At 46.5% G+C, this 14,742-nt stretch overlaps 1 protein-coding gene across 3 annotated transcripts in view; it reads left to right on the top strand.

Moving 5' to 3' along the window:
- CHD2 (chromodomain helicase DNA binding protein 2) overlaps nucleotides 1–11,342 on the top strand; it is a 109,120-nt gene extending 97,778 nt beyond the window's left edge. For all 3 annotated transcript variants that reach the window (XM_061158622.1, XM_061158623.1, XM_061158624.1), the window contains 2 exons: nucleotides 4,290–4,536; nucleotides 11,009–11,342. In XM_061158622.1, coding sequence (XP_061014605.1) covers nucleotides 4,290–4,536; nucleotides 11,009–11,342 — 581 coding nt within the window. The remainder of the gene's footprint in view (nucleotides 1–4,289; nucleotides 4,537–11,008) is intronic.
- Nucleotides 11,343–14,742: the final 3,400 nt, after the last annotated feature.

The following is a 14,742-nucleotide window of genomic DNA, read 5'->3' as shown; positions in this document are numbered from 1 at the left end:
ATAATAGGGCATTTTTACTCTCTTATTAGCAGTTGTTAAAAACAATGAGTTGCCTTATAGATAAAAGGCAAAATTGGAAAGAAAAAACGCAGCAGCAAAAACCACGGAATCTCTGTGGCATGTGTGTTTAACTCTATAAGGTGAAAGTCACATAATGTAAAGAAATGTAACCATTTTAAATAAACAGTTTAGTGACATTTAAAACATTCACAGTGTTGTTGTGTAACTACCACCTCTGTCAGGTGCCAGAGCATTTTGATCATCTCAGAGGGAAAACGCTCTTCATTTTGCCCTCTCCCCAGCTCATGACTACCACAGTCTCTGTGAATTTGCTTATTCTGGATTCTTTGTGTTAATGGCATCACACAGACTCATATAGTATGTGTTGGACCTTCCACTGGGCATCTGGTTTTCAAGGTCTGTCCCTGTAGCATGCATCAGTACTTCATTCCTTTTTGTGACTGAATAATACACCATTGTATGGTTAGACTACAATTTGTCCTTTCATTAGTTGATGGGCATTTGGGTTTCTGCTTTTTGGCTGTTGTGAATTGTACTGCTGTGCACATTTGTATGCAATTATTTGAGTGTCTGTTTTCACTTCTTTTAGGTGTATAGCTAGGAATGTGGAATTGCTTGATCATGTGATAATTCTGTGTTTAACTCTTTGAGGAACCACCAAGTTGTTTTCCATCATAAATATTTAAATGATGTATTTGCATAAGCATAGAGAAAGATGTGAAAGCATACACACAATAGCAGTTACCTTAGACCTGATGGCCCAGACAGTAAAGCATCTGCCTGCAATGCAGGAGACCCAGGTTTGATCCCTGGGTCAGAAAGATCCCCTGGAGAAGGAAATAGCAACCCACTCCAGTATTCTTACCTGGTGAATCCCATGGACAGAGGAGCCTGGTGGGCTAGAGTCCATCGGGTCCCAAAGAGTCGGACACGACTGAGCAATTAACACTTCTTTTTCTTTGTTCTTTTTTCTTCTAGGCTGGTAAAATGTGGGAGGATTGGAGGAAATTAATTTCTCCATTATCTGTTACTTCACTGGTTACAATGAGCATGAATTACTTCTTTTAAAGATAAAAATAATAAGAAAGAAAAAAGCATATAGAACAAAATCTTAATATAGTATATGTCAGGGGCCCCCAATCTCCAGGATCTAATGCCTGATGATCTGAGGTAGAGCTGATGTAATAATAGAAATTAAGTGTACAATAAGTATGATGCGCTTCAATCATCCCAAAACCAAACCTTCTCCCCAGTCCATGGAAAAATTGTCTTCCACAAAACCAGTCCTGGTGCCAAAAAGATTGGGAACCACTGTTAGATATGGAAGCATAGTATTACATTTTACAGAGAGTCAAATGTCCCATAATAATCAAAATGAAGTAAACTTTCATTTCATTGTAGTTTCTTTTTAAACTTCAGTGTTAGGATTTGCATTTGACTTTTTTCCTTTAAAGTACATTCTCATCTTCCAGTAAAGTTCTCAAGCCTTTAGAAAAATCGGTGTTCTTCACCTTTTCTTCGTATTTGAAACACATTAACTGTAGATATTTAAAAATTTTTGACTGCTGACTCTAATATCTGAATTATTGTGAGCCATTTTGTATGTTTTCTTTTCCCCCTTGGTTTTCAGTCATATAGCCCTGTCTTTTAGAATGCCTGGTTATTTTTGATTAAATGGCAGGCACTGTGTGTTAAAAATTGTACAAGCTCCAGATGAAGTCTCTCTGCCCCAGAGAGGGTTTACTCTTTCCTCCCCAGTCACACAGAGCGGGAGGCGATCACTGCACTAGTGAGTGCCCTGGTCCTCCTCTGACCCCCTGCCCCTGGGGCTTGGCCCTCCGGGGGGCTTGGCCCTCCAGGGAGCTCGGCAGGGGGCCTGCTACGCCTGGCGGCCCTCCCTGCGGGCAGCTTTTAAACTCGGATCTTGGTTTGCCCGGCACTGTGACACCACCCTCAGCTGCTCTGCCTGTCAGAAGGTCTCCAGCTTCACTTTTTAGCCTTCTGCTCCCTGCAGATGCAGCAAATGTTGTAAGGGGAAACTGGCTGTGTGTTTGGAGTCCTTCAAGTCTCCAGTGTCCCTTTAGCCTAGGAAGACCACCAAGGGCTCTGCTGGTGGCTCTGTTTCTCCAGCAGGGGTTCTCTGCTGGGAAGAGCCCGGATATTCAGCTTCTTGCCCAGGCTCAGAATCACAGATCTCCCCGGTGAACTTAGTCGACTCTCGCTACCTCTTTGGTTTTTTGCCCTTTGGAATCTTGTCCCTTCTAGTCTGTATTGCTTGGGCTGCTCGCTGATGTCTTTAAGTAGGTTATTTTCTGTTTATCTGGCATTTTCTAATTGTTTTTGGCAGGGTGTAATTCTGCAGAAGTTCCATATCTATTAATCCTGAAAATCTTAGGTCGATTAATTGATCTCCATTTTATTGGTGGGGTAAGGAATGACTATACAATAACATGGTTGGGAAATATTTCCATGTTCTTAGATGCAGTCATATCAGGTTTACCGTATTTTTTTCCTCTCGGGATTAGACTGTGAGGTCACTGATTTTATATTCTGATCCTTAGAAAGAACTCTTCTTATTAAACTAACTCGTAGTCTTTAAAACTTCGTATTTCTCACCCCCTCTCCTTAATAGTCAGTACTTCCCAACCAGTGACCTTACCCCATGGAGGATTCAAGAAGGAAGAAAAGCACTGTTTACTTTCTCTGGAAATAAATGACCTGGCTTGAGTTTAAGCATCTCTACTATACCACATACCTTGACACCCTTTTGAAACCTTACCTTCTATTTCGTTTGAAGCCATCTTCAAATGATCCTTTCATGTTGTGAAGGTGTGTCTTTTTGTTGTTTGTTGGTTCTTTGGTTGAGTAGTCAAAAGTATTTTACTTCTTGGTCCCCTGGTGCTCCACCCTGGGTCAGCAATGAATTTAAGCCACTGGTTGACTATATTATTTTGATGGTCTAAATTTCTAAGCCAAACAGGTTCCTTGATGGAATTATTCTTAGGCTTTGTAGAAGAATGCTAGAAGGCCAATAGAATGAGTAGAGAGAGGTTTAGTCAGTGGCACATCTTTGATCTTACCTGGAAGATGGATGTCCCGTGAGGCCAGAGAGTTCCTGCTGGTTAAGCCTCTGTGTTAGTTTCCCGAGATTGTTGTAACACAGTACTGCAGACTAGGTGGTTTAAAAGAACAGAAATATGTTCTGTCAGTTTTGGAGGCAGAGCTCTGAGATCACAGTGTCAGCAGGGTTGGTTCCTTGTGCAAGGTCTGAGGGAGAACCTGTTCGGCACACGCTCCTGGCTGACAGCCTGCCAGCAAGCCATGGTGGTGTGGCTTTTGGCTGCGTGGCTCCAGTCTCTGTCTTCCTCTCTCCGTGGCCTTCCTCTCTGTGTCTCTTTGTCCCCAACTGGATTTAGGACCCAGTGTGAATGAGTCCAAGGTGATCTCAAGTCAGTATCCGTCATTATAACTTCAGAGACCGTGTTTTCACACTGAGAGGCTCCAAGTGGGTCTACGTTTTGGGGACCACATTTCAACCCAGTTGAGCCTCCTTTCCTGGACTTCTCTCTTTTCACTGCCTTTTATGATTCATAAGTGTGATTCTTCACCTCAGGGAAAAAAGGGAGGCTTACAGAATCTAAAACAAACTGCAGTTTGGCTCCCATTCTTGAGAGTTACAGAATCCAGAGTTAGAGGAATCACTTTTTACAGGAGGATTGCAAGGAAGTGGTGTGGGCTGAGGAAGAAGAGTAGCATCAGTAGGTATGGTCTAGCAAGGTGTCCCGGGACGAGGCATAGCCGACAGTACCAGCAGGTGAATAAACTTTAGAGGGATAAACAGAGGATGTTACCTGTGGCTGTGAAACTCAGCAGTGCCTTTTCCCAAATAATTGCCTGGTGTTGGGATTTTTTTGTTGTTGTTGGGTTTTGTTTGCTTGCTTTAGTGAAATCTCATTTTAAGAGTCTGCCCTGGATTGGAAGGTAAGCAGATAGAAAATGAAAAGCAGTAAAAGAAAAAAAAAAGGAAAAACAAAAAGCAGTAGTTTTTAAGATTGCAGAAGGAGAAAGGTGGTAAGTTTTCTTTTGCATTAAACATTTTGGGAAAGAATTTTCGGGCTCATTACCTGCTTGGTAACCAGCAGCACAAGGCCGAGGAGGAGGAAGTGGAATGTCTGTCTGCAGCATGTGTCAGCCCTTTCCAGTTTAAGCTTCAGTGAAAGTGAAACGCAGCCATTTCTTGCAGTCACGAGATGATTATTTTCTTGCAGACCGAGGTGACTGGCAGAGGGAAAGAAAGTTCAACTATGGCGGTGGCAATAACAACCCGCCCTGGGGGAGCGACCGGCACCACCAGTACGAGCAGCACTGGTACAAGGACCACCACTACGGGGACCGGCGGCACATGGACGCCCACCGCTCGGGGAGCTACCGCCCCAACAGCCTGTCGAGGAAGAGGCCGTACGACCAGTACAGCAGCGACCGAGACCACCGGGGCCACAGGGACTACTACGACCGGTGTGTGGGCCTCAGGCGCCGGCCCGAGCTCTACGGGCTTCAGGGTCAGGGGAGTGACATGCAGCGCAGACGTAACACGCATCCTCACGTGTGCCGGCGTGGTCCCAAGTCTGGCCCCCCGTTTCTGCCATCATGGCATCTTCAGAGGGATGCATGGATGAAAGAAGGGAGTTTTGAGTTTTTTCCTGAGGGCTGAGGAAGAGGGGAGGCTTGATTTGGGCCATAAAGAGTCAGTTAAGCAGAGAGAGAGAGAATAGACATCCCAGGGCCAGGGCAAGGATGGCCCCCTAGGATGGGGTGCCCACCCCGAAGATGACAGGTTGGGTGGTGGAGGGGCTTCGAATGCCAAGTTACAGGTTTTAAGTTTCATTCTCGGGACCAGGGAGCCACCTGTGGTTTCATCATCACACTTGTGTAGGGAGAGTTTGCTGCCTTCCTCTGAGAAAATCCAGAGAATGGGTAGCCGTAAAATGCTAGAGTCAGCAGCCAGAATGGTGAAGCTCTGTGCTAGGCTCTTGGCCACACCAGGTGGGACGCAGCCTGTGGTGTGCCAGGAGCTGCAGTTCAAGGGTCAGAGCCTTTCCAAGTTGTCCCTTCTCTGCAGCCATGTGATGATATGTTATGATGGGCCAGCTTCTGTGAGAGTAGTTGTGAGAGTTACGAAGGGCTAAAGAGGTTTTGCTGCTGCTAAGTCGCTTCAGTCGTGTCTGACCCTGTGCGACCCCATAGACAGAAGCCCCACCAGGCTCCTCCGTCCCTGGGATTCTCCAGGCAAGAACACTAGAGTGGGTTGCCATTTCCTTCTCCAATGCATGAAAGTGAAGAGTGAAAGGGAAGTCGCTCAGTCGTGTCCGACTCTTAGCGACCCCATGAATTGCAGCCGACCAGGCTCCTCCATCCATGGGATCTTCCAGGCAAGAGTATTGGAGTGGGGAGTGGCCATTGCCTTCTCCGAAAGAGGTTTTATCTCTCTTTAATTTCAGGACTTAGCTATGTTTTAACTTCCTAGGAGCTTTGGTTTCCCCTAGGCTAAAGACAGGCTCTGGCTGCACCTTGAATTTAACATAGGTAACTTTCGTATGAACATCTCCACGTCCTGCCTTCTTTTTGGAAGAGCTGGTGACACCAGGCTGCTTTCAGGATAGCAGCTGTGGCTAAGCAGCAGCTGCCTCTGTTAGGAGGTCTGTACCCCTCACCCCCCACTCTGCTGTATCATCTTGTCTGGCTCCAGTGGGCATTTGCCCTGCATTGTTTTGTGTAGCTCTGTATTTCCATATTGCATCATTTTTCTTCTGCCTGAAGGACTTTTGTTTTAGTGTGGGTCTGCTGGTGATAAATTCTTTTAGCGTTTATATGTTTGAAAAAGTTTTAATTTTGTCTTCACTTATCAGAAATATTTTCTGCTGGGTATAAATTTATAGATTGACAGGTATAAGTTTGTACGTTGACACTTTGTTTCAGTACTTTAATGATGTTCATCTACTTTCTACTTGTATCATTTCTGATGAAAAATTTGTCATCTTTATTCCTCTTTGCATAATGTCTTTTTCTTCACCACTGTTTTTTAGCAATTTGATTACAATGTGCCATGGTGTATTTTTCCTGATGTTTCTTATACTTGGGAATTCTTGGAGCTGCACATTTATCATTTTATCAAGTTTGGAATTTTTTAACGATTATTTCTTTGAATACTTTATTCTGTTCCCTCACTTTCTTGTGAAGATTCCAGTTACACATTTGTCTCAGAGTTCACTGGTGCTGCGTTTTCTTTAATTATGTTTTCTCTGTTTCATTTGGATAGTTTCTCTTCCTTTGTCTTTTTTAATCATGTCTGTCTTTGACGTTTTGAAATCTGGTATACAATTTAAAAATGGTTTTCTATCCTTGTCTGCTAATTTTATCATTTGGGTTAGTTTCAATTGATTGATTTATTGCCTCACTATAGGTCTTATTTTCCTGGTTCTGTTCTTTTTCATATTCTTTTTCATTTTGGTTTATTACAGGATATTGAATATAGTTCCTTGCGCTATCCAGTAGGACCTTGTTGTGTATCTATTTTGTGTATAGTAGTTTGTATCTACTAATCCTAAACTCCTGATTTATCTTCCCGTACACCCTTTCCCCTCTGGTAACTGTAAGTTTTTCTGTATCTGAATCTCTGTTTTGTAAATACTTTCCTTTGAATCATTTTTTAAAATTCCACATGTAAACGAAGTGATATCATATGATATCTTTCTCTTTCTGACTTAACTTCACTTAGTATGTTATCTAGGTTTATCCATATTGCAGCCAATGACATTATTTTTTTTATAGCTGAAAGTAATATTCCATTGTATGTGTGCACCACACCTTTTTTATTCCTTTATCTGCCCGTGAGCGTTTGTCTCCATGTCTTGACTGTTACAGGTAGTGCTGCTGTAGACAGAGGGGTGTGTGTGTCTTTCCAAATTAGACTTCTGTTCAGATGTATGCCCAGGAGTGGGATTGCTGGGTCATATGGCAACTCTGACTTTCAGCTTTTTAAGGAACCTTCCTACTTTTCTCCACAGTGGCTGTATCTATTTATATTCCCACTAATTATGTAAAAAGCGTTCCCTTTCCACACCCTCTCCAACAGTTTATTTGTAGACTTTCTAATGGCAGCCATTCTGACCAGTGTAAGGTGATACATTGTAGTTCTGATTTGTGTTTCTCTAATAATTAGCAGTGTTAAGTATCTTTTCATCTCTGTGTCTTCTTTGAAGAAATATCTATTCAGGTCTACCCATTTTTGAAGTTTTTTCTTTTTTTTTTAATATGGACCATTGTTTTAAAGTCTTTATTGAGTTTGTTGTGTTCTGGTTTTTTGGCCATGTGACATGTGGGATCTTTGCTCCCCGACCAAGGATCAAATCTGCACCACCTGCATCAGAACATGAAATCTTAATTACTGGACCCCCAGGGAAGTTCCTCTGTCCCTCTTTCCACAGAGTTTGTTTTTTGTTACTGAGTTGTATGAGCTGTTGGTATAACTTGGAGATTAAATCCTTGTTGGTGGCATTGTCTGCTGATATTTTCTCCCATTCCATAGGTTGATTTTTGTTTTGTTTATAGTTTTCTTTGCTAACCAAGAACTTTTAAGTTTGATGAGGTCCGATTTGCTTATTTTTGCTTTTATTTCTCTATGCCTGATAATTTTTGATTAGATACCTAGTTAAGTGCTGGATATTTTGTTCTGGAGTTTTGTCCAGAAGCAGGGTTTAGTTACTTGGGAGCAGTTTGATTCTTTACGATCTTGCTGCTGACACTTGTTAGGCAGAACTGGAGCAGTGCTGAGGCGAGGCCCCTCACGGTGTTCGACCAGCGCCCCTTGGAGCGGGAGGTTCGCCAGTCTGGTCAGTGAGAAGGGAGCAGGCACTGCTCCAGCCATGCGTGAGCACAGGGCGCCCGCGTCTCTCGTCCTTCTCTGTTGTTCCCCTGGCCCCTGGGTAGTGAGCCTGAGCCGCGTCCCACTAGGTACCCGACGGAACACCTTTGCTGAGCTTTGAGCTCTGTTCTCTGCAACTTTCTTCTCTTGCACTCTACACTTGAACTCCAGCCGTGTTGATGCCCCCGCCCCATCTCAGGAAGTCTGGGCTTCTGCTGAGCCGGGTGCTTGTAAGACTCACCTCATTGGTTCCTCATCCCATAGGAATCGCTGTTTGTTCTTTCCTGATATCTGGTGTCTTGATAACTGTTGTCCACACATTTTGTCCCTTTCTGGCTGTTTCAGCAGTAGATATAGTCCCTGGTACTCCATCTTGGCTGGAACCTGGACAGTCTCTCTTTCCCTCCCTCCCATCCTCTCCCCTCCTCCTTTTTTCATTCAGGTGAAACTCACATAACATAAATTAATTATTTTAAAGTGAACAGTTCAGGGACATTCATTTAGTGCATTCACTGTGTTGTGCAACCACCGCCTCTGTCAAGTTCCAAAACATGTTCATCCCCTTAAAGAAAATTCTGACCACTGCGTACCCACTCCTTTCTTCTCTGCCTAGCTCCTGGCAACCACCAGTCTTCTGCGTTCCATTTCTATGGACTTGTTTAGTCTGGACAGTTTGCATAAATGGAATCATACAGTATGTGGCCTTTTACGGTTGGCATTTTCAGATGTTTAACATGATGTTTTAGAGATTCATTCACATTGTACCATGTATCAGTACTCCAGTTCTTCTCACAGGTGAATAACATTCCAATGTATATGTTAGGTTGATACAAAAGTAATTGTGGTTTTGGACCATGAATTTTAAATCATTATAACTAGGCTCAAACACATCTTTATTAAAATAGGAACCATTACAATCAACACATTTTTTCCAATGAGATATAAGTTTGTTTATTCCTGTAGCATAAAAATCCATGCTTTGGGATTCAGTGAACTCTTGGAAGGCATTTTCTGCCTCCTGCTAATTGTGGAAGCATTTTGCCTACAAAAAGTTTTTGAGATGCTTGAGGGAATTTGGTACTCAGTTGGTGAGAGGTCAGGTGAATATGGCAGATGAGGCAACATTTCCTGGTCCATTCATTCAGCTTTTGAAGCATTGGTTGTGTGACCTGTGGTCAGATGTTGTTGTGGAGAAGAATTGGGTTCATTTTTCTGTTGACCAATACCAGCTGCAAGCGTAGCAGTTTTTGGTACGTCTCATTGACTTGCTAAGCATACTTCTCAGATGTAATGGTTTCGCTGGGATTCAGAAGGCTCTAGTGGATCAGACGGGCAGCGGGTCGCCCAACAGTGACTGTGACCTTTTTTGGTGCAGGTTTGTTTGGCTTTGGGAAGCGCTTTGGAGCATCTTCTCAGTCCAACCACTGAACTGGTTGTCACTGGTTGTCGGGTAAAATCCACTTTTCATCACACGTCACATTCTGAGAAATGGATCAATGTTTTATAGAAAAATGATGATTGTTTTGATTTGTGGTCAGCTAATCAGGCACCAATTTAGCCTTTTCACCTTTCCAGTTTGCTTCAAATAGCCACAGAATGGTCGACGTTAAGTTCTTTTGCAGCTTCTTGTGTAGTTACAAGACGATCATCTCAGTGATTGCTTTCAGTTGGCTGACATCAACTTCCAGTGGCCGGCCACTGCACTCCTCATCTTTGAGGCTGTCAACTCCCTTGTAAAACTTCTTGAACCACCACTGCACTGTACATTCATTAGCAGTTTCTGGGCCAAATGCGTTGTTGATGTGAGTTGTCTCTGCTGCTTTACCACCCATTTTGAACTCATTAAGAAAATCACTCGAATTTGCTTTTTTGTCTAACATCATTTTTGTAGTCTAAAATAAACAGCAAGTAATATGTCATTAGCAAAAAAAAGTGAAGTGAGAAATGCTCATTAAAATGATGTATAACATAAACACATTTATTTAAGGATGTATTCCAATATCAAATGGCAAAGTTCAACAGTGCAAAACCAGAGTCACTTTTGCACCAACCTCAAACATGCTGCATTTTGTTTATCCCGCCATTCATTAATAGGCGTTTGCGTTTTTCTGCCTTTTGGCTATTGTGCATAGTGCTCCTGTGAGCATGGATGTAAGTGTTTGTTTGAATGTCTGTCTCAGTGCTTTGGGGGTATTTACCTAGGGTTGGAGTTGTTAGTCATATGGTAGTTCTGCGTTTGACTTTTAAGGAACCACCAAACTGTTTTCCACTAGAGCTGAGCTATTTACAGTCCCAACCAACTATGTATGAGAATTGCAATTTTGCCACATTTTCACCAATGTTTATTTTCAGTGTTTTGAATGTAGCCATCCTCATGGTAGTTTTGACTTGCATTTACCTAGGGATTAATGCTCATTAAGGATGTTGAGCATCTTTTCATGTGCTTTGGAGCTATTTGTATATCTCCTTTGGAGAAATGTCTATTCAAGTCCTTTGCCAATTCTTGAGCTGGGGGTTGTTGTCGACTCTTACAGCTTCTCCGTTAACATTATAACAAGCAGTTTGCCATAGTCCCAGCTAAAAATTTTAATATTCTTCACATTGAGTCTGTTTGAAAGTAATTAACCCTGCACTTATTGTTGAATATCTAGGTTGCTTGAGTTTTTGCTGTTACTAATAACTTAGAAAATAATTTCTGTGGCTCTGTTTTTTTCCTGGGCTGGGTTGAGGAGCATGAGAGTGCTTGTAGATCTTGCCAGTTTTCCTGAAGGGAGTGTGAGTTTACAAAGCCATCAGTGAGTCGAGTTTGTGCTTGTTTCATTGCAGACTTGGTGAGGCTCATGTCATTTCATGGGCTGCGTTTTGCCAATAAGTATAAAATAGCCCTTTGTTACTACTTTAGTTTGCTTTTGGTTTGGGGTGTTTTTTTTTTTTGAGTTCTAGTATGTAAGTATTTGCTCTGAGTCCCTGGAAGTGTCCTCCAGCGTGAGGAAGAGCCAGTGGATGACGGAGGAGGCGTGGGAATCCAGCCTTAGTCTTTAGCTGATTCTCCTGTCTCTATTTCAGGCACCATCATGACTCCAAGCGGAGGCGATCGGATGAATTTAGGCCTCAAAATTACCACCAGCAGGATTTCCGACGAATGTCTGATCACCGCCCCCCTATGGGCTACCACGGCCAGGGGCCCTCGGACCACCACCGCTCTTTCCACACAGACAAACTGGGGGAGTATAAACAGCCCCTACCCCCGCTGCACCCCGCAGTCTCAGATCCTCGCTCTCCCCCTTCTCAGAAATCTCCTCATGATTCCAAGTCACCCCTGGATCATCGGTCTCCTTTGGAGAGATCACTAGAACAGAAAAACAACCCAGATTATAACTGGAATGTTAGGAAAACATAAAGGACTGCTTGGAAAGCAGGGGAGCGAGAGCGTCATGAAGCACCTGGACGTCTTTGGTCTGATCCACAGGAGCCGGTTACCCAGACCCAAGAGGGCGTTTCTGGACACAGGGCTGCCATCAGCCTGCTGCTGAGGGGCACTCAGAGCGTGGGGGCCTTTGGCTCAGCCCGGCTTTGATCTGGGTCACCCCCTCCTGCACTTGGGCACCCATCGCATTCCGGCCTGGTCCTGGCCTCCCACTCGGATGGGTGCCAGGAGGAAGCGGTGATGCTTTTGTCTACCAGCTTCACGGGCTGTTTCCCAGTGAAGGCAGGAGAGGTTCTTAGAGTTGTGAATGTTTTGTTGCCCTGGGCCTCAGTGCGGGGTCGGGGAAGGCACGTGTGCATGAAGGCTGCTGGGACCCGCTGGACACATGGGGTCTGGTGCACTCTGATGAGACGGATGCTGCTGACAGGCGAGGGGATGCGTGGGTGGGGTCTTGCACCACAGGACCTGCAGGGGAGCAGGTACCCCCTCAGACGTGTCCTCGGGAGAAGTGACACTCGAGCCTCACTGTTTGATGGCGGGGGGGCGGGGGCGGGGGCCACCTTCTCCACGGCCTCTTCCCCAGCAACACTAAATTGCCCCACACTATGTGTCTCAGAGGTGTGGTCTCCTGCGTGGGCCTCCTTTACCCCCCCCCACCCCCCATTCCCCCGCATCCTCCATCCCCCATTTCCCTACCATCCCATTCCCCAGCCCCCCATCCCAGCCCCAACCCCTGCAGGGGGGAGGTCGTGGTTCAGCACTGCACCGGGCGGGGCTGGTTTGCCTGGGAGCGGCCTTGGGGGCGGGGGCGGGTGGCCAGGGCTCAGGAATCCTGGGTGGATTCCGGTTCCCACACTGAGTGATGGGGGGAGAAAAGGGGCTGGGAGCAGGCTTGCGCCTGGCTGGGTGCTGGCGGCACCGGAGCAGAGCACTGGGGGTGGGGGGTGGGTTTCCCAGCCTGGAGGGGGGGTTGGTGGTGTGGTCCGTGTGGCGGCGGGTCACCATCTGCAGCTCATCTTTGCACAACCTGAGGAGGGAGGAGTCATGGAATCACACATCTCCTGCCACTGCGCGCGGTGGGTGGCCAGATACGAATCCGTTACTCCCTGTGGTGAACATGTGGCCACTGCTAGTTGGAGATCATTAGAACTGAACTCAGTATCTTTTAGAACGAGGTCAAGCTAAGTCTAAACCTAAGTTCATTTTTTTCCCCCAGATCTGGAAGCCTTCAAGGACAGGGTGACTGAGCTGCAGATAGGAAGAGCTGGCCTAGAGCTGAGGACGGGTTGAGGTTAGCTGCAGTAATTAGCAGTCTCCTTTCCCTTTCCTGGTTCCGGGGCCTTCTGTTCCGTTCACCTTAAAGATAATTTGCCAGTATTGTTAGAGTACGCAAAGGCCTTTCTAGACGGAGACAGAATAACTGACTTGAACGTGCAGTGAGCCCGTGGGTTTCCGGGCTCAGAGCTGGTGGAAGCCCTTCCCTGGGTGTCCACAGGGTTACGCTCCCCACACTGACTGCCCCTCTCCAGGGGACTCCAGGAATCACCGTCACACCACTCATGCCTTTACTGTGGCCTCACACGGTGAAGCAGGGGCGGGCCTGGGGGGCTCTCGCTCGCTCCTCTGCAGAGCGTCTTCGGCTGGCCTGTGCCGAGGTCCTCGTGGGAGGCAGGGTCCGCACAGCTGGTGTGGGGAGTTCCGTGGGCTCGGCACCTCCTGGTGCTTGGGGTCGTTCACCCTGGGCTTGTAGAGCGCATGCTGGGAGCACAGCCCAGGGGACCGCAGGGAGCCCCAGCAGCGGTCGCCCCGCTGGGCCATGCCTGACTGCTGTGGGGGGGACAGGAAACTGCCTCTGCTCGGGTTGGGGTCCCTGCCCGCAGTATTGATACCGCCTGTGCTGGTCTCACGCGGCCAGAGAGGAGGGCGGGCCGGCTTGTGGGTCCCTGAGCCATCGCCGGGCTGTGGCGGTCCGCAGAGAGGCCCCAGCTCGGCTTCCTCTGTGGGAGGGCGGGTCGTGGTCCTGTCAGTTAGAGGGGCCCCGGGGAGGACCGGCAGGGCCTGCATTTCAGAGCTCACGGTTTTTGGGTTTTTTTCCTCTGAAGTTGTTGATAGGAGGTGTGAGTTATTCCCAAAGATGTCTCATCATGAGGAAAAAGGAGCTTCCTTTTGTTCACATTCAGGACTTCTAGTGCCATATGCTGCAGCAAAAGGCAGTATCAGCCAGATCAGTGTTAAGTTGATTACAGAAAGTACAGTATCCTCATAAAAGCATCTGTCTTAGGTCCCGGAGTGTGTTCGCAGAGTGGGTTGGGAGAGAGAAATCGTTTCCTCATTGTCAGTCAGTATGAATACTGTATGCTTCTGTCGAAACCAGAAATTTGCACAGATAGGAATTCTCTCACTCGTGGATGGGAGAAGCCTCCCCTGGAGTCTCTGAGGATGGTTTTCTGTGGCTCTGAAGGATGTAGTTACTAGGTGGAAAGAGCAAGGGCCGAGGAAGAGGAGAGTTAGTGCCACCGAGAACCTGAGCAGGAGCACGGATTCACGTGTGTGCCCTCGTCCCGCCGAGGACGCGGTCACCCCAGGCTGGTCCCCCCATCGGCCACTGCCCCGGGCTCCCCCTCCTTCCAGCCATTCCCTCCTTACACCCTCCGACGGGAACCCAGGACACCTCTCATGTCGTGCTGCAGACCTTCTAACCCAATACCCCCGATACCTGAGGGCCGCATCAGGGCGCGCGGTGCAAACGCAACCCAGTTAGGAATTCACACAGCGACACGGGAATCCTACAGACCAAAACCCACTCGTCAGCAGGAGCGGTGGGCCCCCGGCTCGTCTGGGGCGGCCGTGTCGGCGAGGAGAGCCAGGCCAGGGGCCCAGCCTGCTTTAGTCCATCTGCGCCCCACTTGGTTGGGGACGGATGATTTTTCTTTATTGTAAAATTGTGGACTTTTAAAATCTGTTGACTAAACAGTAATTAATTTATATTTGTGAAAAATGCCACTGTCCTAGTGATTTCTGATGTAAATAATGTTGTTTATATAGTATGTATTAAATTTTCCTACATTGTAAAACTGCTGTACTTTTGACTCTTGTATATTAAAAAGTGTTACTGAGGATTTTTAGAATCAGGCGAACACGTTGCATTGCATTGGCGTGACCCAAGACTACACTCACCTCCTCATCTCCCTCCAGTCGCTGGATCATTGGGATTCTTGGGCAGCTTATGAAATGGAGCTTTTCCCCTACCTGGGCCCCCATTGTGTCGTTGGGTCCAGGACCTAACACCGCAGGTTCTAGACTTTTCTCCAGGTAGCACCTGCTGTCCTTGTCCCCTCCCTGCACTCACCAGGGTCTGTGCAGAGCAACCGCC

The sequence above is a fragment of the Dama dama genome, chromosome 13 (assembly GCF_033118175.1).
Source record: "Dama dama isolate Ldn47 chromosome 13, ASM3311817v1, whole genome shotgun sequence".
Taxonomy (NCBI): Eukaryota; Metazoa; Chordata; class Mammalia; order Artiodactyla; family Cervidae; genus Dama; species Dama dama.
This window is presented reverse-complemented; position numbering and strand designations above follow the sequence as displayed.